The sequence below is a fragment of the Aedes aegypti genome, chromosome 2 (assembly GCF_002204515.2).
Source record: "Aedes aegypti strain LVP_AGWG chromosome 2, AaegL5.0 Primary Assembly, whole genome shotgun sequence".
Classification (NCBI taxonomy): Eukaryota; Metazoa; Arthropoda; class Insecta; order Diptera; family Culicidae; genus Aedes; species Aedes aegypti.
The window spans coordinates 16232657-16250613 of NC_035108.1; the positions used below are offsets into that span (position 1 = coordinate 16232657).

The following is a 17957-nucleotide window of genomic DNA, read 5'->3' on the forward strand; positions in this document are numbered from 1 at the left end:
ATTTTTTCGCTTAGCTTTTTATTAATAACTACGAATCTACTAGAAAATTTCAAGCAGAATCATTCAAAGATCTTTTCTAGAATCCATTAAAAGCCTTATTAGCAATCTACTAATAATAATTTTAGTGATCTTTCAGAAAGATCTTTCAAGAAACTGGTCAATTAACGATTCGATTCCCGTTAGGATTCCAGCAAAGATTTCATTAAAAATTTGCCATGAATTTGAATAGAAATCAAACGAAAATATCACCAAGAACCATGTCATGAATCACTAAGTACCCTACTAGAAATGTTTAATAGATCTTAATTGTTAACTAACTTTCTACCAAACCACCAAAAGATAGTGATAGTGGGAGTACGAGTGCATCTTATGGGAAAAATTTCGCCCACAGTGCTTGAAATTTAAAGAAACCGATAGTCTTACGTTTAAAATACATATTTTCCCGTGGTGTTCTTCAAATTCCCGGGTATTTCCCATATTTTTCCCGGTCATTTGTAATTCCCGGGTTTTTCCCGGTTTTCCCGGATTTCCCAGATGGATGGACACCCTGAGATTGGGTACCACTTCTAGTACTGCATTTGGTCCCTCGGTAGTACAAAAGGTACCCAAGTTTGACACATCGCAGTACACTTTTCACGGCATTCTAGATTACCTTATGAGCCATAAAATTTTGGGCATTTACAAGGGACATGAAGGTCTTTAATTTGTCTTTGGCTATATCATATTTAAACTTTAATTTGAAAATTGGGTCCATAAATGAACCTTGACACTTTTGATCATGTTTGACGTTTGCTTAGTCGACAAAAACACCACAGGGCTTTTAGTTTTAACACTGGGGTTGTTCCTATCTAACATTTCAGAAGGGACACGAATAACAAAATAAACCCAAAATTTTAGTTTAAGCCAAAGGGTGTGACAAAATCTAAAAAAAACATAAAACAATGTTTTTTAGACTTAAACAAACGAAAAACATTAGAAAAATGAGTAAAAATGTGTTTTCGGCATAAACTTAAGCATTTAGCACTAAAATGGGGACAGGGTTTTAAAACCCTATTGCCAACTTCAAGGATTTCTCAACTATTCTATCGAGGAGCGCGATATCCAGTGTTTTTACCACAGTTATCCCTTTACTCGTCTACTTTTTCCTCGCCTATGATGCACCATATCAATGTTTAAAAATTTAAAATACGATTTATTGCAGAGCCAATTTGCTTGTCACCTACTCCAGCCTCGTTGATTGAGATCGCTTGGCTCACTTGTACCAGCTAGGGGGTCTTTTCTGTTATGTTCTTTCGCTCGATTATGGACAATTTCTGTATGCCATGTTTTATATTTTTTCTCAACATTTGTTCAAATTATTATCCTTTAAAATACTAAAGCAAGTCGGTTTTCCTAAATAGAGTTTACTTTCGTTTATCTACTTTTGATAGCGTCATCGGTAATTGATTACTTTGTGTGTATGTTTGTAGGAATGGTTTACAAACGTTCTACAATTATAAATCCTAGGCGGCTTCAGCGGAAGGAACAAGACGGTACATTTGAAGTAGTCACTTTAGGCAGAATAATAACGTTTCCGTCTCGGTCCGCTTCTAGTTACGATCTCTGCTGTCGTAGTAGTAGTAGTACTAATAGTTAAGGTAGTTCGATGGTTGTTGTGGATATTCCGTCGGTTACACATATCTCAGGTGGCATGATAAAACAAGATAATCACAAACTCAAACGCGCAACAAAAACTGACCTTTACACCAATAAATGCGTCGTCATCGATTCTTACAGTCCCATCCGCGCTTTCCGCTGGCTGGTGAAGATGCTATCAATGTTCTCAAACACTCGGGACGCACTTTGAGCGGCGTCGACCCGGAAGTGCAGTCCGCGCAGGGCATAGTAATCGGCCAGGGGTTTGGTCTGTTTGTGGTAGGCTTCGAGACGTTTGACCAGCGCTGCAGCATTATCGTCACTTCGGCGCATCAATGGCTCTCCGGTCACGTCATCGGTCATCGCGACCTTCGGTGGGGCAAATTCTTCGTGGTATGATCGTCCACTGGCCTGGTGGATCAAACGACCGGTGATACGACGCACCAGCAGACTGTCGTCGATTCCGAACTCCACAACGGCGTCCAATCCGGTTTTGCGCTTCTCCAGCAAATCGTCCAATTTTTCGGCTTGCACCACCGTGCGAGGGAAACCGTCCAACAGGAATCCGTTCTTGCACTCTGGTTTGTCAAGGTTGGAATCGATCATGTCCACCACCAGATCGTCGGACACAAGCTTGCCCTCGTCCATGACCTTTTTGAGCTGGGCGCCCAGTTTTGAGCCAGCGGCAATTTCCGCGCGCAACATGTCTCCGGTGGACAGGTGACACACGCAGAACTTTTCCTTCAGCAGCGGAGCCTGGCGGGAATGGAAAGGAGAAGAAAGTTGAGTTATTTACTATAGCATGAGGTGTGTTTTTGTCAATCGAATTGTCTGAAAATCATGCACAAGACGTAATGTTATAAAAAACCTCGTGGCGAATTTTGGTTTTCGTTTTTTTTAACCCTTGATGAAGTGAATTAAAAGTGCTGGGATCAAAATAAGTCTTCCTTTATCAAAATGATCAAAACCATCTAATCCAAGTGGACTCACTAAGTGATTCAGTAGCTTACGTGATAAAGGCTCGTCCAGTATACAAGTATCGCGAGTTCGAATACCACATGAGCCCGTGCTTTTTTTTGTCATTTAATTTGATTATTTTTTTATACAAGCATGCTTTTAGTAATCGCGCCATTTTTTTTTTTTTTGTTTTCAGCAATTCCATGAAGTTTTAAATGGATAATCTCCTATTGCGTGTAGATTTCTCTTTTCATGGTATGTCACAGACTAGGTCGTACCTAAGTGTACTCTTTTTATACTGTATGATTTCTTGTACAGGCCAAAATGTTTTACGGAGCCGAAAATAATTATACATACAAAATCATATTTGTATCTTATGGAACAACATTAGTTTATGAAAACTGCAAAACTAGCGGTTTTGGCTGTTGCTAGAGAATGGGAACGAACATTTTTTTAAAGAAATGAGATCTTGTGGTATTTGCATTGATGTTCATTTCTACCAAAGGCGAAATAAAGACCTCCGTGTTCCTTGTAGTTGCTCACAATTTTATGGCACATCAAGTAATAGATCAAAATCGGACGACAAACTCAATTCTTCACAAGAAGCATGTTTCAAGATTTGCTTGAAAATAAAAAGGGATTCAATTCGCAGCACCCAGGTGTTAACTAGTTCATGAGATATTGGCCATCGAATTGCTGTATTTGTTCGGGATTTATGCAGCGAGAGTGATGGTTTTTGTATGTTAATGGCCAGTTTTAGTGTTGATAAGTGATAATGTGTATATTGGAATTAATTATGCCAAGTGATTCGATACGATACATAATAATTTGCCATGTTTTTCTCGGTTTTTGACAATTAGGTCGGTAGATTTTATTTCAATGACTGCTGCCGATGCTTTGGCAGAGAAAAGTGTGTATTTATTTTGTGCATAAGCGCGTAAGTTTTAGAAGAAGAATCATAAATGCAACAGTGACAGCTTGAGAGGATTTTTTTTTATCGTCGTGGCTATAATTTGGTTACTAGTTGCTCGACGAAATGGTTCAAACGGGTAGCAGAAAACTTTACAAGGATACAACAACGGTGAGATCTTTTCAAAACGGATTATATTGATGTAAATTTCTATTATTATATACAGTGTGAGGCAAAATAAAGTGCCCACCTTACCAGTTTTCGAATTTCTCTCATTGATTTGGTTCAAATTAAAGTTAACACACCTAAATCTTTTGTGATATTTTATTTTTGATGTTCTTTTAAAGTTGCACTTACGAAATTTTGATAAAAAAAAGAATTTTACTTAAAGAAAAAGAAAATCAATTTGTATTGAAAAAAAAGTAGTGACAAAAATAAGTGCCCACTTCCTTCTTGGCCCCAGAAAAGATGATTTAAGAAAAATAAAAAGCAATTTAATAGTTAATGTGTCCTCCTTTGGCCTTAAGGACTTGCTGGAGGCTCTTCGGCATGCTTTTCACCAGGTTTTGTAGGTGTTGTGGATCTAGTTCTTCCCAGGCGCGCTCCAAGGCTTCAAAATAATTATTTTTGTTGGTAACACCAGTTTTTTCAACCCTGGCATCGAGAATCGCCCACAAATTCTCGATGGGGTTGAGGTCTGGGCTTTGTGGAGGCCATTCCAGCGGTTTAATCCGACAAGACCGGAAAAAAGACTTGGTCTTCTTTCCAGTATGCTTCGGGTCGTTGTTCTAGAGAAATATGAATTTCTCTTCAAGGCCCGTCTGGATCAGCGAAACCTCCAGATTTTCCAGCAAGATGTTAATGTAGGAATCTGCCATCATTATTCCGTCGATTTTCACGAGGTTTTCTACTCCACTCCATGAAAAACACCCCCAGACCATCACATTTCCTCCTCCATGCTTCACCGTTCCTTGGATGTGGTGCTCTGCATCACACACGAGCCCGCCGCTCTCGGTTAGACAGCTCGAGCTTCAGGAGCGCCACATCCAAGGAACGGTGACGCATGGAAGTGTGATGTGATGAAATGTGATGGTCTGGGGGTGTTTTTCATGGAGTGGAGTAGGAAGCGTCGTGAAAATCGACGGAATAATGACGGCAGATTCCTACATTAACATCTTGCTGGAAAATCTGGAGGTTTCGCTGATCCAGACGGGCCTTGAAGAGAAATTCATATTTCTCTAGAACAACGACCCGAAGCATACTGGAAAGAAGACCAAGTCTTTCTTCCGGTCTTGTCGGATTAAACCGCTGGAATGGCCTCCACAAAGCCCAGACCTCAACCCCATCGAGAATTTGTGGGCGATTCTCGATGCTAGGGTTGAAAAAACTGGTGTTACCAACAAAAATAATTATTTTGAAGCCTTGGAGCGCGCCTGGGAAGAACTAGATCCACAACACCTACAAAACCTGGTGAAAAGCATGCCGAAGAGCCTCCAGCAAGTCCTTAAGGCCAAAGGAGGACACATTAACTATTAAATTGCTTTTTATTTTTCTTAAATCATCTTTTCTGGGGCCAAGAAGGAAGTGGGCACTTATTTTTGTCACTACTTTTTTTCAATACAAATTGATTTTCTTTTTCTTTAAGTAAAATTCTTTTTTTAATCAAAATTTCGTAAGTGCAACTTTAAAAGAACATCAAAAATAAAATATCACAAAAGATTTAGGTGTGTTAACTTTAATTTGAACCAAATCAATGAGAGAAATTCGAAAACTGGTAAGGTGGGCACTTTATTTTGCCTCTCACTGTACATAATTTGGGTTGGATGGGACCATCAGGGCACCCGAATGAAGCGATTTGGACAGGGAACTTGGGACTGCCTCCTCCCTGTTGTTAACATTTTGTGGATTGGGTTCAATCCCAGGCCCGTCCCTTTCCTCGTACTTTGTAGTTGTATATCTCTCACTTGCTTCCATCTTCCATTCTAAATATACCACACTCAAACTATTCGTTCATAGCAAACGCTAGAACCAGAGACGGACAAGAAAACCGTTTCCCTAACGCTTCCTACTTCCACGCGCACGCCTTTCTTACGCCTGATACATAGGCAGTCTGCTAACCACAAAAGCAAATCTCTCTGCCATGCCTTTCCTCCAATCCATACACTCCCGCATGAACTGACGTGGATGCAGTGGAATATACGGTCTACGTGGGAGTCAGTTCAATGCATCATCAATTCCTCCCCCTTCCCCTCATTGGTCTGCATTCTGACGTGGCAGGTACCATTGTTGCCTAAACATAGAAGATCACCAGCACTTATACACTGAGGATGCCTGTTAGTCCCAAGCAGTCATTCAATTGGTTCCTTGTGTAAGTGCAGCTGATCTGGCAATACTGGAGTGCATCCACGGGCGGCCAATCAAGCTCAAGCTCAAGCTCAAGCTCAAGAAAAAGTAAAATGATGCATATTCGAATACTTTATATTCAATCAGAATAAAAGGTGCTATCGTGACATTACTTTTGAATAGGCATTAGGGTGCCGGTGCCATTAGTGGACTACCTAAGCTATAAAAAATCATAACAAAATAACGAAAAGCCTTAACAGAGATCTTTTGGCGTCAGCAGAAAGATTTCAACCTCTACTATATGGGAAAAATATAAAAAGAGTGATAAAACTATTTTTTTAACATAAAATCGCTTGAGCCACTATTGGTACACGTGTTCCAGTAGTTGCGCTAGTGCTCCAGTAGTAGACGTTCGGGAATGATACAAGGAATTTTAAACAAAATGGTAAATTTTTACATAGGATTAACATTTTTCCCTCGGAACAGCAACTAATATCTTTCGAATGAAGCATAAAGATCATCTCTGGGACTTTTCTCCATTTTTATACATCCATTTTTAAAACTGCTTCCATCCGTTGATCCACTATTGGAACACGACGGCTACTATTGGTGCAAGGGAGCAATTTTTTTGCGTAAACTTTATTATTTATATGACTTTTTGATAAAATAAAAAGCTGAAATTTGGCAAATCGACTAAACTAGAGGCGATCTATCCTCCAAAAATAGCACATGTCGTTTTTATCGAAAAATGTACGTTTTATTCCATAGTCCAATCTACTGGTACATTACAACCATTGGCACCGACACCCTAATAGCTTTTCAATCGATTTTTTGTCACATTTGATGAAATGCAAAAATATGGTTTGATCAATTACGCGCTTTTTCCATGTTTGTCCATTGTTTAAGATCCGGGCTCACAGTGACAGTTCGTGGCAGCAGAATCTCGGCTCACTATGACGTACAGAAATTTCGTATCGGTTTCTCCCTCCCAGAGTAGAGCAGCACAAAGTATCATGTCCACAAGCTTTAACGGTAGGTATAAAAAAATGTGATCTCGATAATCAGAACAAACACTGTTCTCTGCAGACTTAGCAGATTCAAAGCAGTAATGTATTAAATACATGATTGGAAATATTGTATAGCATTACTCTACCAAGAATTCAAAATAGAACACTGACAATGTAAGAAAACTGTATGTATGTAACACACATTTTTCTTACATTTTCAATGTTCTATTTTGAATTCTTAGTTGAATTTTCATAAACTGTTCCACCAAAGACACATTAAAGACCTCCATGTCCCTTGCAGTTGCCCAAAATTTTATGGCTCATAAGGTAATCTAGAATGCCGTGAAAAGTGTACTGCGATCTGTCAAACTTTTGCACTACCGAGGGACCAAATGCAGTACTAGAAGTGGTACCCAATCTGAGCCCGAGTGGGACAGACCTGGTTCCACCATAGAAGTGCTGTCATACATGATTAGTTAAACATTGGATTAATTTTAGGAAAACTTTCCATGGAGTACCATAGGTGCTTTTCGAATAAGTGAAAAGAAGGAGCGAGTATTTTGTGATGACAGTAATCAGAAAGTTTGTCAGTGTTCATTGCCATAGGAGCGACGGATTACATAAGAGCTTCACATGATCACAATGCGTAAATATTACATATTAAATATTGGCAAGAACGTCTACCGAACGTATCCTATTGCACTACCCTTTACAACAGCATTCCACAACATCTCGTAACACCTATGAGAGGTCGTACAGTTTTCTGCATTTTTCTTAAGTAGGTGTTCAAATAATCATCCTTTCCTATTCCTAAGCTTCGCAAGGACGTGATCAGAACAGCTTTCGGCTATTGGGGGATGCGTCAATCATGCCTAAGAGTTAGAGGTTAGTTCCAAAATTTCTGACCTTAGTACCGGACGGAGGCAACCCTACGAATTTGTGCGAAATGCTTAATGCTTATTCTAACTTTCCATGGAGTACCATTGGTGATATTTTTTAACGCATTAGCTAGATTCGTACCACAGTTGATGCAGTAACTGCTACCTTTAATTCACATGGGGATTTGTATCACAACATGGCATAGAATAGTTTTACAGTCTCTGACAGACAAGGTGGATATGCAGAATAGAAAAAAAACATTCAAACAAAGTCATCGGTTTGTTCGGTTTTTCCCAAACATCTTCAATGTATTTCTTGTCCTATTTTCATTAGACCCTCAGTGCAGAGAGTATGTTGACCTTAGAAACATATTGTGTTTAATTTGATATACAGCCAACTTAATACAGGGTGGCCGCCAGATTTCAGTTATACAGTGGCGCGGGAAGTGGGTATGACAGGTAGGACATGTACTACGCACAAAACCACCTGGGTAGGACAGTCAAAGGATTGTCCTACCCACGATCCAACAAAAAAAATAAACAATGTCATTAGAAGCTTGAAAAATAAATGAAACTATTTATATTCTCTTTAATTAATGTTCGAATCCTCTGAGCAGAATCTCAATAGAGAAACTTAAAAGTAGATGGAGTACCGTATACCTTTTAATTTCGCTCCTAAATGCTTATCTTTGACAGATACGCGTATTTCGACTACCACTTGCAGTCTTCTTCAGTGTCAGTTACTCGTATCCACTACGGAGTAACTGACACTGAAGAAGGTACTCCATCTACTTAAGTTTCTCTATTTATCTTCTGTTCAATTTACATACCAACTCGATCAATGTCGTACTAAGTCTTATGGAGGATGAAAGACACGATAAGGTTTTTCATGGTGTTTTCCTACCTAGTAAAGCGTGACATGGCTTGTGTATGATCTCGCCAGAAATTCTTCTAGGGGTTTCTCTACCAATTCTCTCATGAACTCTCCCAGCGATTATTCAAGGATGCTTAGAAGAATATCTCTAGAATTTGCTCTAAAAAATACTTGAAAACACGAAAGTAATTTCAGCAGGTATTACTTTGATATTTTTTCTTCAAAATTGTAGTAGAATTTCCAAAAGCTATTTTTCACTAATTTTTCAACCAAATTCACCAGTTGTTACTCTAGGAGATCTTCAAAAGATTTCTACAGAATTTCTTCCGAGGAAATCCACAAAGGTTTATTCCAAAGTTTTTGAAAGAAATAGCTTAAAAGTTTTTTACAATAAAGCATGCAAGAATTCCTTCACATGTACATGTGGATTCCTTCCAAAATTCAATCCCGTTTCGTCTCAGAAATCCAAAATTCCTTAAAGGGTTCTTCGAACAAATCTATTCTTTTTTTCTAAGATTTTTTCCAGCATTTCATCCAAGTATTACTTTTGCAGGTTTACCAAACATTTCTTAAAAAGTATATCAAAAAATCCCATGTATTCTTCATAAGTTTATTTAAGTTTTCACGCCAGTTTATACTACAGCATTTTTTTTTTCACTTGGACTCTGTCCCAGTGTCGTTAAAATTCAGCCGAATGATACCCGATCAGTGCGAAAACGAACAAAAACAAACTCCGCTAGCAAGAAGCCAATCTGACTTCGAGTGCGAATGCGACGAGAAAGAGAGTGGGTGCAACACACGCACACATTCAGTTTCACCCACTGTTGGTGTCATTTCAAAATTCAGTTTCACCTAGAGGCACTGAAATTGAAAATTAAATATATTACAAATGAATTTTATATTACTGGTGTAAGAAAACGGCAATGTGATGCCTCCAGTTGATGAATCATGATTGTCTTTTAATAAAAAAATACAACTTTTGCAATTTGCAGATGTTTTGTGGGGTATTCTGACGGAAATGATTTTTTTCAATAGTGAAATTGAATTTGAATGTCAGTAGTGGATGAGAATTAGTGTAGCAAAAGTAATTGAAAAACTGAATGCACGTTCTACCAGATTCGTGCATGTATTGTCAAACAAACATTCACACAAAGAAGAATTCAACGATGACGGAGCCTACTGAGGATCGGCGTTGTTGACTGTATATTGAAATATGCAGACACTGCTCTGTCCAATGTTTTCCGATTATCTCAGCAAACTATCTAGGAAGTCTTCTATAACTCCCTCAATATTCAAGGAGTCATTGTGATTATTATTGGGAAATAATCATTGCTTAAATGAACTTCATTAGAAGTTTCCGGAGCAATATCTAAATATTTGGACAAACACTTGAATACATTTCTGAAGAAATTCCTGAAGAATTTTTTTTCATGTACAGTAATACTTGTCGTAATGTCACGATGAACTCTCGAAAAAAAGTAATTAGATCTTTGAGAAATATCTGCTCTGATGCTATGTATGCTATAAATAATAAAACTTGCTCTTATTATGTTTTCTTGGTTCCTGTGTGGTTTCATTTCGGCCGCATTTTGGTTCCTTTTAGGGATCTTTTAGCCTCTTTTTTTCTAGCAGATGATTTCAATTTCCTATTTTTAAGGCATTTAGTCGCAACCAGCCCTTGAAAGACGAAAACTTTTCCAATCTTGTGGTAACGACTGGCATGAAAATGAAAGACGCTTCTTTGCGTCAGTGACAAAAACCTAATTTTGAGAAAATCTACTTTGATTTTTTCAACGATTTTCAATTCTTCATAAATTATTATGTGTTTGGGTCCCTTTCATATAGTAACTTTCATTCAGTTTCAAGTTCATAGTCAAAACTGTTCTTAGCTTCACCTGTGCACAAAATATTTGCCAACGTTTGTCCTACCCATGGTTTCGAACGTGGACGCGCCTCTGCAGTTATAGTAGAGTTTTCAGATTTTTTCCCGGTTTTTGATTGTGCTTGTAGAAAATAACGTTGGGCGATTTTGAATCGATGTTTTCATTTTCATTTTTTAAATTGGTGTTTTGGGCACCTAAAATCGAGTAAATATTTTCATTTGATTTTTCGATTTGATTCATTGTGATGAACTCGATAACGATTTCTTCATGAGTTAATGAAAAATACATTCAAATCTCGAACCAGTATTGAAGTTTAAGTGCATCTTACTGCCAGAGTGCCAGGACAATTGGGTCCTAAAATTTTTAATGAAACTTTGTTTTTATTCAATAACACGAAAGAGCATCTTACTGCAACTACTTAAGCAATTTTTCCCGTTCAAATAACGGCTATATCATGTTTAAACTTTAATTTAAAAATTGGGTCCATAAGTGAACCTTGACACTTGAGATCATGTTTGACGTTCGCTTAGTCGACAAACACACCACAGGGGTTTTAGTTTTAACACTGGGGTTGTTCCTATCTGACATTTCGGAAGGGACACGGAAAACAAAATACACTCAAAATTTGAGTTTAAGCCAAGGGGTGTGACAAAAACCCCAGATGCCATGATAAAATATCGAAATAGTTTAAGAAAGTTAAAAGGGTTACTTAAGATGCAGATATTTTTTTTTTTTGTTTTTTTTTTTGTGTGGTATTCAGTTGGAGCTGCCTGACAGCTTAACTTGTCAAGGCTGAACCCTCGGTCTGGCTTTTGCCAAGTTTCCCCTCTACCAGGACCAATACTCAGACGGACTAGGCAATGGCGCCCACATGAACACTGTTTTTTATTAGTATTGTGACGTGGTAGTTTTTGAAAAGTACCCATATTCCCTTGCTTCTGAGAAAAAGAAGCATTGTGAAAATCAGCAGCTCCATCAGAATTTGTTTGAAATAGTAGTGTAGTAGTGTCATTACTAATACTGTCTAGTGGTTTTGAATAATTTGTCATTCAAGTGCTATTCTGATTACTCCTGTCTTTTACGTAAGATTAGAGTCTTAAATGTCAATTGTCGTCAAGTTTTAACAAAATTAGGCTGTTTAGTAGTAGTTCTAGTTAAATTTATTTTTGTTGTTAAAAGTGTTTATTGGTCATTACGATCATATATCCTTAAAGAAAAAAGTCGCTTTCCTTGTCTGTTCAACAATTTTTTCGAAACTAGCAAGTGTACCCTAATGATCGATCTCAGCGTCTTACTTTCCATAGTCATTTTATAATGAATATTGAAGAGTAAAGTTACCTTAGGCTTCTGTTACAGTCTCCTACAAGATTCACTTTTCGGTGGCAAATGCAATGCTTCACAACGCCTACTTTCTACTTGTAAATTTTGCGAAAATGAAGCTGGAATTAGATTATTTATACCGCTGTTACAAAAGAGGTATTTCTTATTATGGCAATGTAAAAACCATATTAAAATAAGATTGTCGCCACTTACTTCTACTCAGTGAATCTACTAGTCATTTTCCTAAGAGTTCCTAAGTATTCCCTACGTCGTATATGATAACGATGTATCTAGCTAGCTAATAGTAAGAGTGGCTACGGATCATTCTGGTTAGCAAAAGGCAAACTGAACGTCACCAATAGTATTAATGTCCACTTCGAATAGATTCATTATTTGAAATGGGCATCAATTCTATCAATGACGCAGAATGTCCGTTGGATCACATCCAAGATATTATTGCGTCTATGCAATATGAATTATGACGCGGCTTTAAGCAAAAAGTGCCAAAATGTGATACCACCACTACAGGTTACGCCTTTGGTTTCCATCATATGGGCTAATGGATTATACCCTCCCATCGCGGCAAGGTCGCATAACCAAGGGGAGGGGTTACTTAAGATGCAGATATTTCAATCTTTAATCCTTCGATTTTTTCTTCATGGAAATGAAAGGTTTTCTAAAACATAGTTTCCCAAACTTGGATTTCACGACCCCTCAACGTCTCGTCAGCTCACTTTTCATTGATAAAATGAGCAAGGCGATGCTCTAAAACAAATAAGTTTGAGATGAATGATAATGAAACATGATATAAGATAACTTTATCTGAGAGATTATCAGGCCGAATCTGGCTCATTACTTGAAAATGAAACAAAGCCACACAAGTAGAAGCATTTATCTCTACTTTTTTATGCAATTCTTAATCGTTTAGTTAACTAACTTCATATTACAAGCTCTTACAAATAAAGGATTGTTAAAAAAATCGGATTTATTGCGGTATAATATTCAGTAACTAGAGAAAATTGTCAATTGCAATATTCTGAAGGACGTTTTTCAACTTTGATTAGAAACTTTGAGTTAGATAAGTCATAAACTAGTACAAAAAAAATGTTACTCCTGTCAGTAAAAGCATAACAACTTTCTATAAAATATTTTTATTGATTTGCGGTATAATGCTCAAAAATGTTCGTTCAACACGATTTTCCCGATGACCACCTCAAATTTTAGTTTTTTTCCTGGTTCCCCCTGTTAGTATTGAATGGCCCCTTCAAGTAAGGGAGGTATCGAGTTATTGAATAGAAAACCAGGGCAAATGCGAGAGTGCTTCGTGAAGCCCAAGCAGGACAGTTCGGTTTTGCGTCGTCCGATTGATTTTTCTGACGGATTCGCGCGTATTTTCGTTGCCGGAGAATTTTTTCCCCTGTTTTGCAGTAGTGTGTGATCCTTTGACTGCGACGCTTGCTCCTGCGGGGCGGGTGATGCGGTCAGGATCGAACGTGTTACGCGTGGAGTGCAGTGAAAAAGTGTATAGTGTTTTACGGAAATCCCAGTGCAGCGACGGAGAAAAACTGCTTCACATCCTGGTAAAATCGTTCTTTATTATTGTTTACTTTACTCACTTATTACCAATTCAAACTAAATACGTGCCAGGGTCGAAAATATAATTTTCGATTCGGGAAGTGTAAAAACATTGCATATATCCATTTGATATCTGGATGTTTTTATGCGGGGCTTACTGTAAATAAAAATGACCTCAGAATGTGTGTGTATTTACTGCCATTCTTGAAATGGGTCGTTGGAATTTCAGTAGAGCTATCACCTTTCATCTCCTGGGCTAAAATTGTCTGCAGATATAAAGATATCGAAGGGTATCATTAAATACATGCATACAATTTTCTTCCATAAAAGCACTGCCGGCCAGTGGGAGGTGGATTGTATCACACACACACACACACACACACACACAGAAAACCAGGGCAAATGAGACCCAAGGGAACATCTAGGGTGCCATGAAAACCAACTCGATTTCAAGATACCGAATATCTGACTTCATTAACTTGCAGGAAATTAGTTAAACTTGGACTCGGTCTAAGAACCTTTTATCTTTATTCACGAGATGTTTAGCCCTGAGTTAGTTCAACTAGGGACCAACGGCTTTACTTCCCTTCCGAAGGAAGTCGTCACTATAACTTTTTTGTCATGAATGATATCTCGGGGATGGGATTCGATCCCAGGTCCTCGGCGTGAGAGGCGTCTGTTCTAAATTAATATTTGTATCAGCCTAAGGAAAGTTTATGTCCTCCATAGAGTTCCGTTCAAAATATAAGGGCTAATAGAAAACGACCCTAATAGGGCGATATTCAAAACTGAAAAGGCAATAGATGGCTCTTTTTCAGTGGTAGTAAAAACGAAATCCTGAAGCCAAGAAAGCTCTACGGAAGATGAACTAAACACAAAAAGTTATGTATTCACTTTACACTTGATTTCTAATCACTACTTTTTTGATCCAGTTTCCAAATTGCAAGTAATTTACGTTTTTCATTATTTTCCATATGTTTTGACAGTTCTCCGACTACCATTCTTCCATGCGCTTGTGTTGAAAGTTTGAGAAATTTGAGAATCCAGCGTAGCGTGATCAGTGGGAGGAATACAAACAACAGTGTCGTCGGTCGGCGGCCGGTGACAGAAACTGAATGTTCGAAAGGTTGTTGCCTGTACTTTTTGCCGCTGGCGCCAACTGTTAGCGATTAAAAACGAAATAAACAGTCGTTACCCTATTGACTCTTTAACGATATACTTGCGACGATCGACGCGCCACCATATTTCATATAACGGAGTGTATTAGAACTAACTTGGAGGTGATGATTTGGAGGTTATTTGGCAATTTGGAGGTTAAAATCCCCTCCAAACACTAGCGATTTTGCGGTGGGATGATGACGTTTGATGACGAATTGACCACCCTGTAAATTGCCAAAATAATAATTATTAATAATTATTATCACTAAAACCATCGATCGATCTTTTTTCTTATGAAATTTCTCCCATTCACCCATTTCGAGGACCTCGAAACGAGGTACACTATGCATTACGTACGTAGAACAAATATTACATCAATAACATTCATCTTTTAGTAACAGAGTGCATTTTACGCTCAACCGATCCACTATCACTGCTGCTCATCGTGACGAGCCTCTGTACCGCTTACGCCACGCGAGATTAATTATTGCCATTCGTTTCATCGTGACTTTCGTTTTCGTTACAGATTAGAAATGTTCTCGTAAGAAGCGCGGTTTTTGTGTGTGGTTAAAATTAGATTAGATACAGAGGGAACGGGTATCAGGCCATTTAGAATTTAGATTGTTGGTGTCGCCAAGAAAAATCAAACATAACGTTGCTTTCGAAGGGGGAAGAATATATTTCAGGAATAATTTTCATGACATACCGCTGCACAAATATCCAGTGCAATATTGGTCACGTTGTTCTGCCCTGATAAATGATCAATGCTATTTTATCGCCATTCACAGACATGGTGCATTTACTACTGATAATAATTGAAATCAGTGGCCTTGAAACAATATACACGCGCACAGCTTTCTTACCTAGGTCAGATACCAACATCGCTCATCACTTTTCAGCTGCACCCGTTTTGCTCTCATTATCAGAGATAACGGGCTGGTGCGGCTTCATCAATCTCTAAATCGAACAAAATCTTTTCGGTTTAACGTGCGACGTGAGAAACCTAAGCTGACCAGTTAATTCCCAGGATTTTGCAAATTTCTATCGTAAGCAAACGTTATGTAACGTAGGTACCTTAATAAAAAAATATCATAATCGAACCTCGACCCCCATCACAACACTACGTAGGAAAATACGCACACACCAAACGGATTGGAGGTACCGAGGGGAGAAGCAAAATTTTGCACAGCCGCGGGGTGTCAAGGTCAAAATTCTCTCATGAAGGCAAAGCGTGTTTTTTACCATCTAGGACCTACCTGAGTTCCCTTGCCCGAGCCGGGTGGTCCCAACAGGATCGCGTTAATTCCGGTGGCTTGCTCCTGTTCCGGTTTCGGGGCTACGGCTGCTGCATTTGGGGCCATCTTTCGAACGGTGTAAAGTTACAAGCTGAATGTTTCGCGAAGATTGAAGGTGATTGAATTTGTACACCAGGAAAAAAGGAAACGCCATCAGTATGCACATTCACGTTTATAACATTATTACAATTGGGTACTTACCAAGCGTAAGTGGCAAACTCGAAGATCGTTTAGCAGAAGCGCTGGCAAATAAAAGCACACTCTTGATAATCCGGAAGAGACGACTCACGCGAGTTTAGCACTTCCAAAACGGCACCAGGCAAACGACTGTGAGCACGAACGAACCGAACGAACGAGATCAAAACCGGTGGGTGGCAGAAAGCGACTCTGACAGCTACCGCCGGCGTGTCCGCAAACTGATCGGTTTTACTTCGAAGCTGTCAATCGAACGATATTTCTCTGAAAGGAAGTGGATCACGCCGAATTCCAAACAATTATACTCGCGTTTATCATAATAATGGCGTATCAGAATTGGTCGATTTTTCTTTGGATTGTCACGCGAAATTATGACGATTTTCGTTGGATTTGACAAAGCAGTACGAAGGACGTTGAAAACTTATGGAAAAAAATACTAGAAACACCATACGTTTCGCTGTAACAGCACCATTGGGATGGTACACCAATTATGTCACGCTAAATTGCCAGTGGTGAAAGAAATGCGCAGTATAAAGTATTAAAATACGCATCTTTTATTTTTTCAATAAATATGTTCATTGAAAGGCATATTTTTCTCCGGAAAGATCGAATGTACACAACAAAAGAAAACTAGCGATTTTCATCAAGTCAAGACTAATAATTCAAAAGGCCTAATCTCCAAAAAGTAAACAATGAAAAAAACGCAATCTTGTTTTGTCAAACAATAGGGTGCCGGTGCCATTAGTGGACTACCTAAGCTATAAAAAATCATAACAAAATAACGAAAAGCCTTAGCAGAGATCTTTTGGCGTCAACAGAAAGATTTCAACCTCTAATATATGGGAAAAATATAAAAAGAGTGATAAAACTAATTATTTAACATAAAATCACTTGAGCCACTATTGGTACACGTGTTCCTGTAGTTGCGCTAGTGCTCCAGTAGTAGACGTTTGGGAATTATACAAGGAATTTTAAACAAAAAGGCAAATTTTTACACAGGTTTAACATTTTTTCCTTCGAACAGCAACTAATATCTTTCGAATGAAGCATTAAGAACATTTCTGGGACTTTTATTGATTTTTATACATCCATTTTAAAAACTGCTTGCATCCGTTGATCCACTACTGGAACACGACGGCAACTATTGGAGCAAGGGAGCAATTTTTTTGCGTAAACTTAATTATTTATATGACTTTTTGATGAAATAAAAAGCTGAAATTTGGCAAATCGGCTAAACTAGAGGCGATCTATCCACCAAAAATATCACATGTCGTTTTTTATCAAAAAATGTTCGTTTTATTCCATAGTCCAATCTACTGGTACATTACAACCATTGGTACCGGCACCCTAAATCAAATTTATATTATGAATGTATGGATTGTATGTTATTTTATCGTCCAGAAAGTCGCTGAACAAACTGATTTATAGCAATGAATATTCATTACTATCATTTTAGCAAATAATCCTGCTAAAAAACGAGTCAGAGGAAATGAGGCTTTTATTTCACCAAAAGCTATTGAGCCCTTTTGATTTGTGCCCATAGACGCCGGCCGACGCTGATGAGGCCAGTGAGTTGACGCCTTTGTTTACTCTAACATGTGTTGAGGCCTTCTAGTTGTGGCTTATTTTTTTACCATCCTGAGATGTGGCCTTTTGAAAATCATGCAAAATTGATGATGAAATAAGAAAATTGAAGTGTAGAATAGTGTTAAGTGGTGAAGTGAGATACAAGGAAATCTCTACAGCAGAAGAAGATTCGTGCGGTCGATTAAATATGTGATTTATTAATTCCCTCGTCATTCATGAACATAGGGTATGTGCTACGCGAGTTTGTCGTCAAAAAATATTGGTTCAATTGAAATAATATTGCAATTGAACGTTATTTTTCATGCAATTGTAACCAAATCGTGTTTTTGTTCATAATTAG

At 38.2% G+C, this 17957-nt stretch overlaps 1 protein-coding gene across 1 annotated transcript; it reads right to left on the reverse strand.

Moving 5' to 3' along the window:
- Window positions 1-1105: 1105 nt before the first annotated feature.
- LOC5576745 (adenylate kinase) lies at window positions 1106-16206 on the reverse strand. The gene is made up of 3 exons (XM_001662794.2): window positions 16037-16206; window positions 15797-15926; window positions 1106-2391 (listed from the first exon to the last, which is right to left on the reverse strand). The coding sequence occupies exons 2-3, from the start codon at window positions 15899-15901 to the stop codon at window positions 1771-1773; spliced, it is 726 nt and encodes a 241-aa protein (XP_001662844.1). The 5' UTR covers window positions 15902-15926; window positions 16037-16206; the 3' UTR covers window positions 1106-1770.
- Window positions 16207-17957: the final 1751 nt, after the last annotated feature.

What these genes read in the sequence shown, in the direction of transcription:
- LOC5576745 (XM_001662794.2), bottom strand. Translation starts at nt 15,901, where the DNA reads ATGGCCCCAAATGCAGCAGCCGTAGCCCCGAAACCGGAACAGGAGCAA. An exon ending in GCTCGGGCAAGGGAACTCAG is followed by an intron (nt 2,392 to 15,796) that starts GTAGGTCCTAGA and finishes CATTCCCGCCAG; the next exon opens with GCTCCGCTGCTGAAGGAAAA.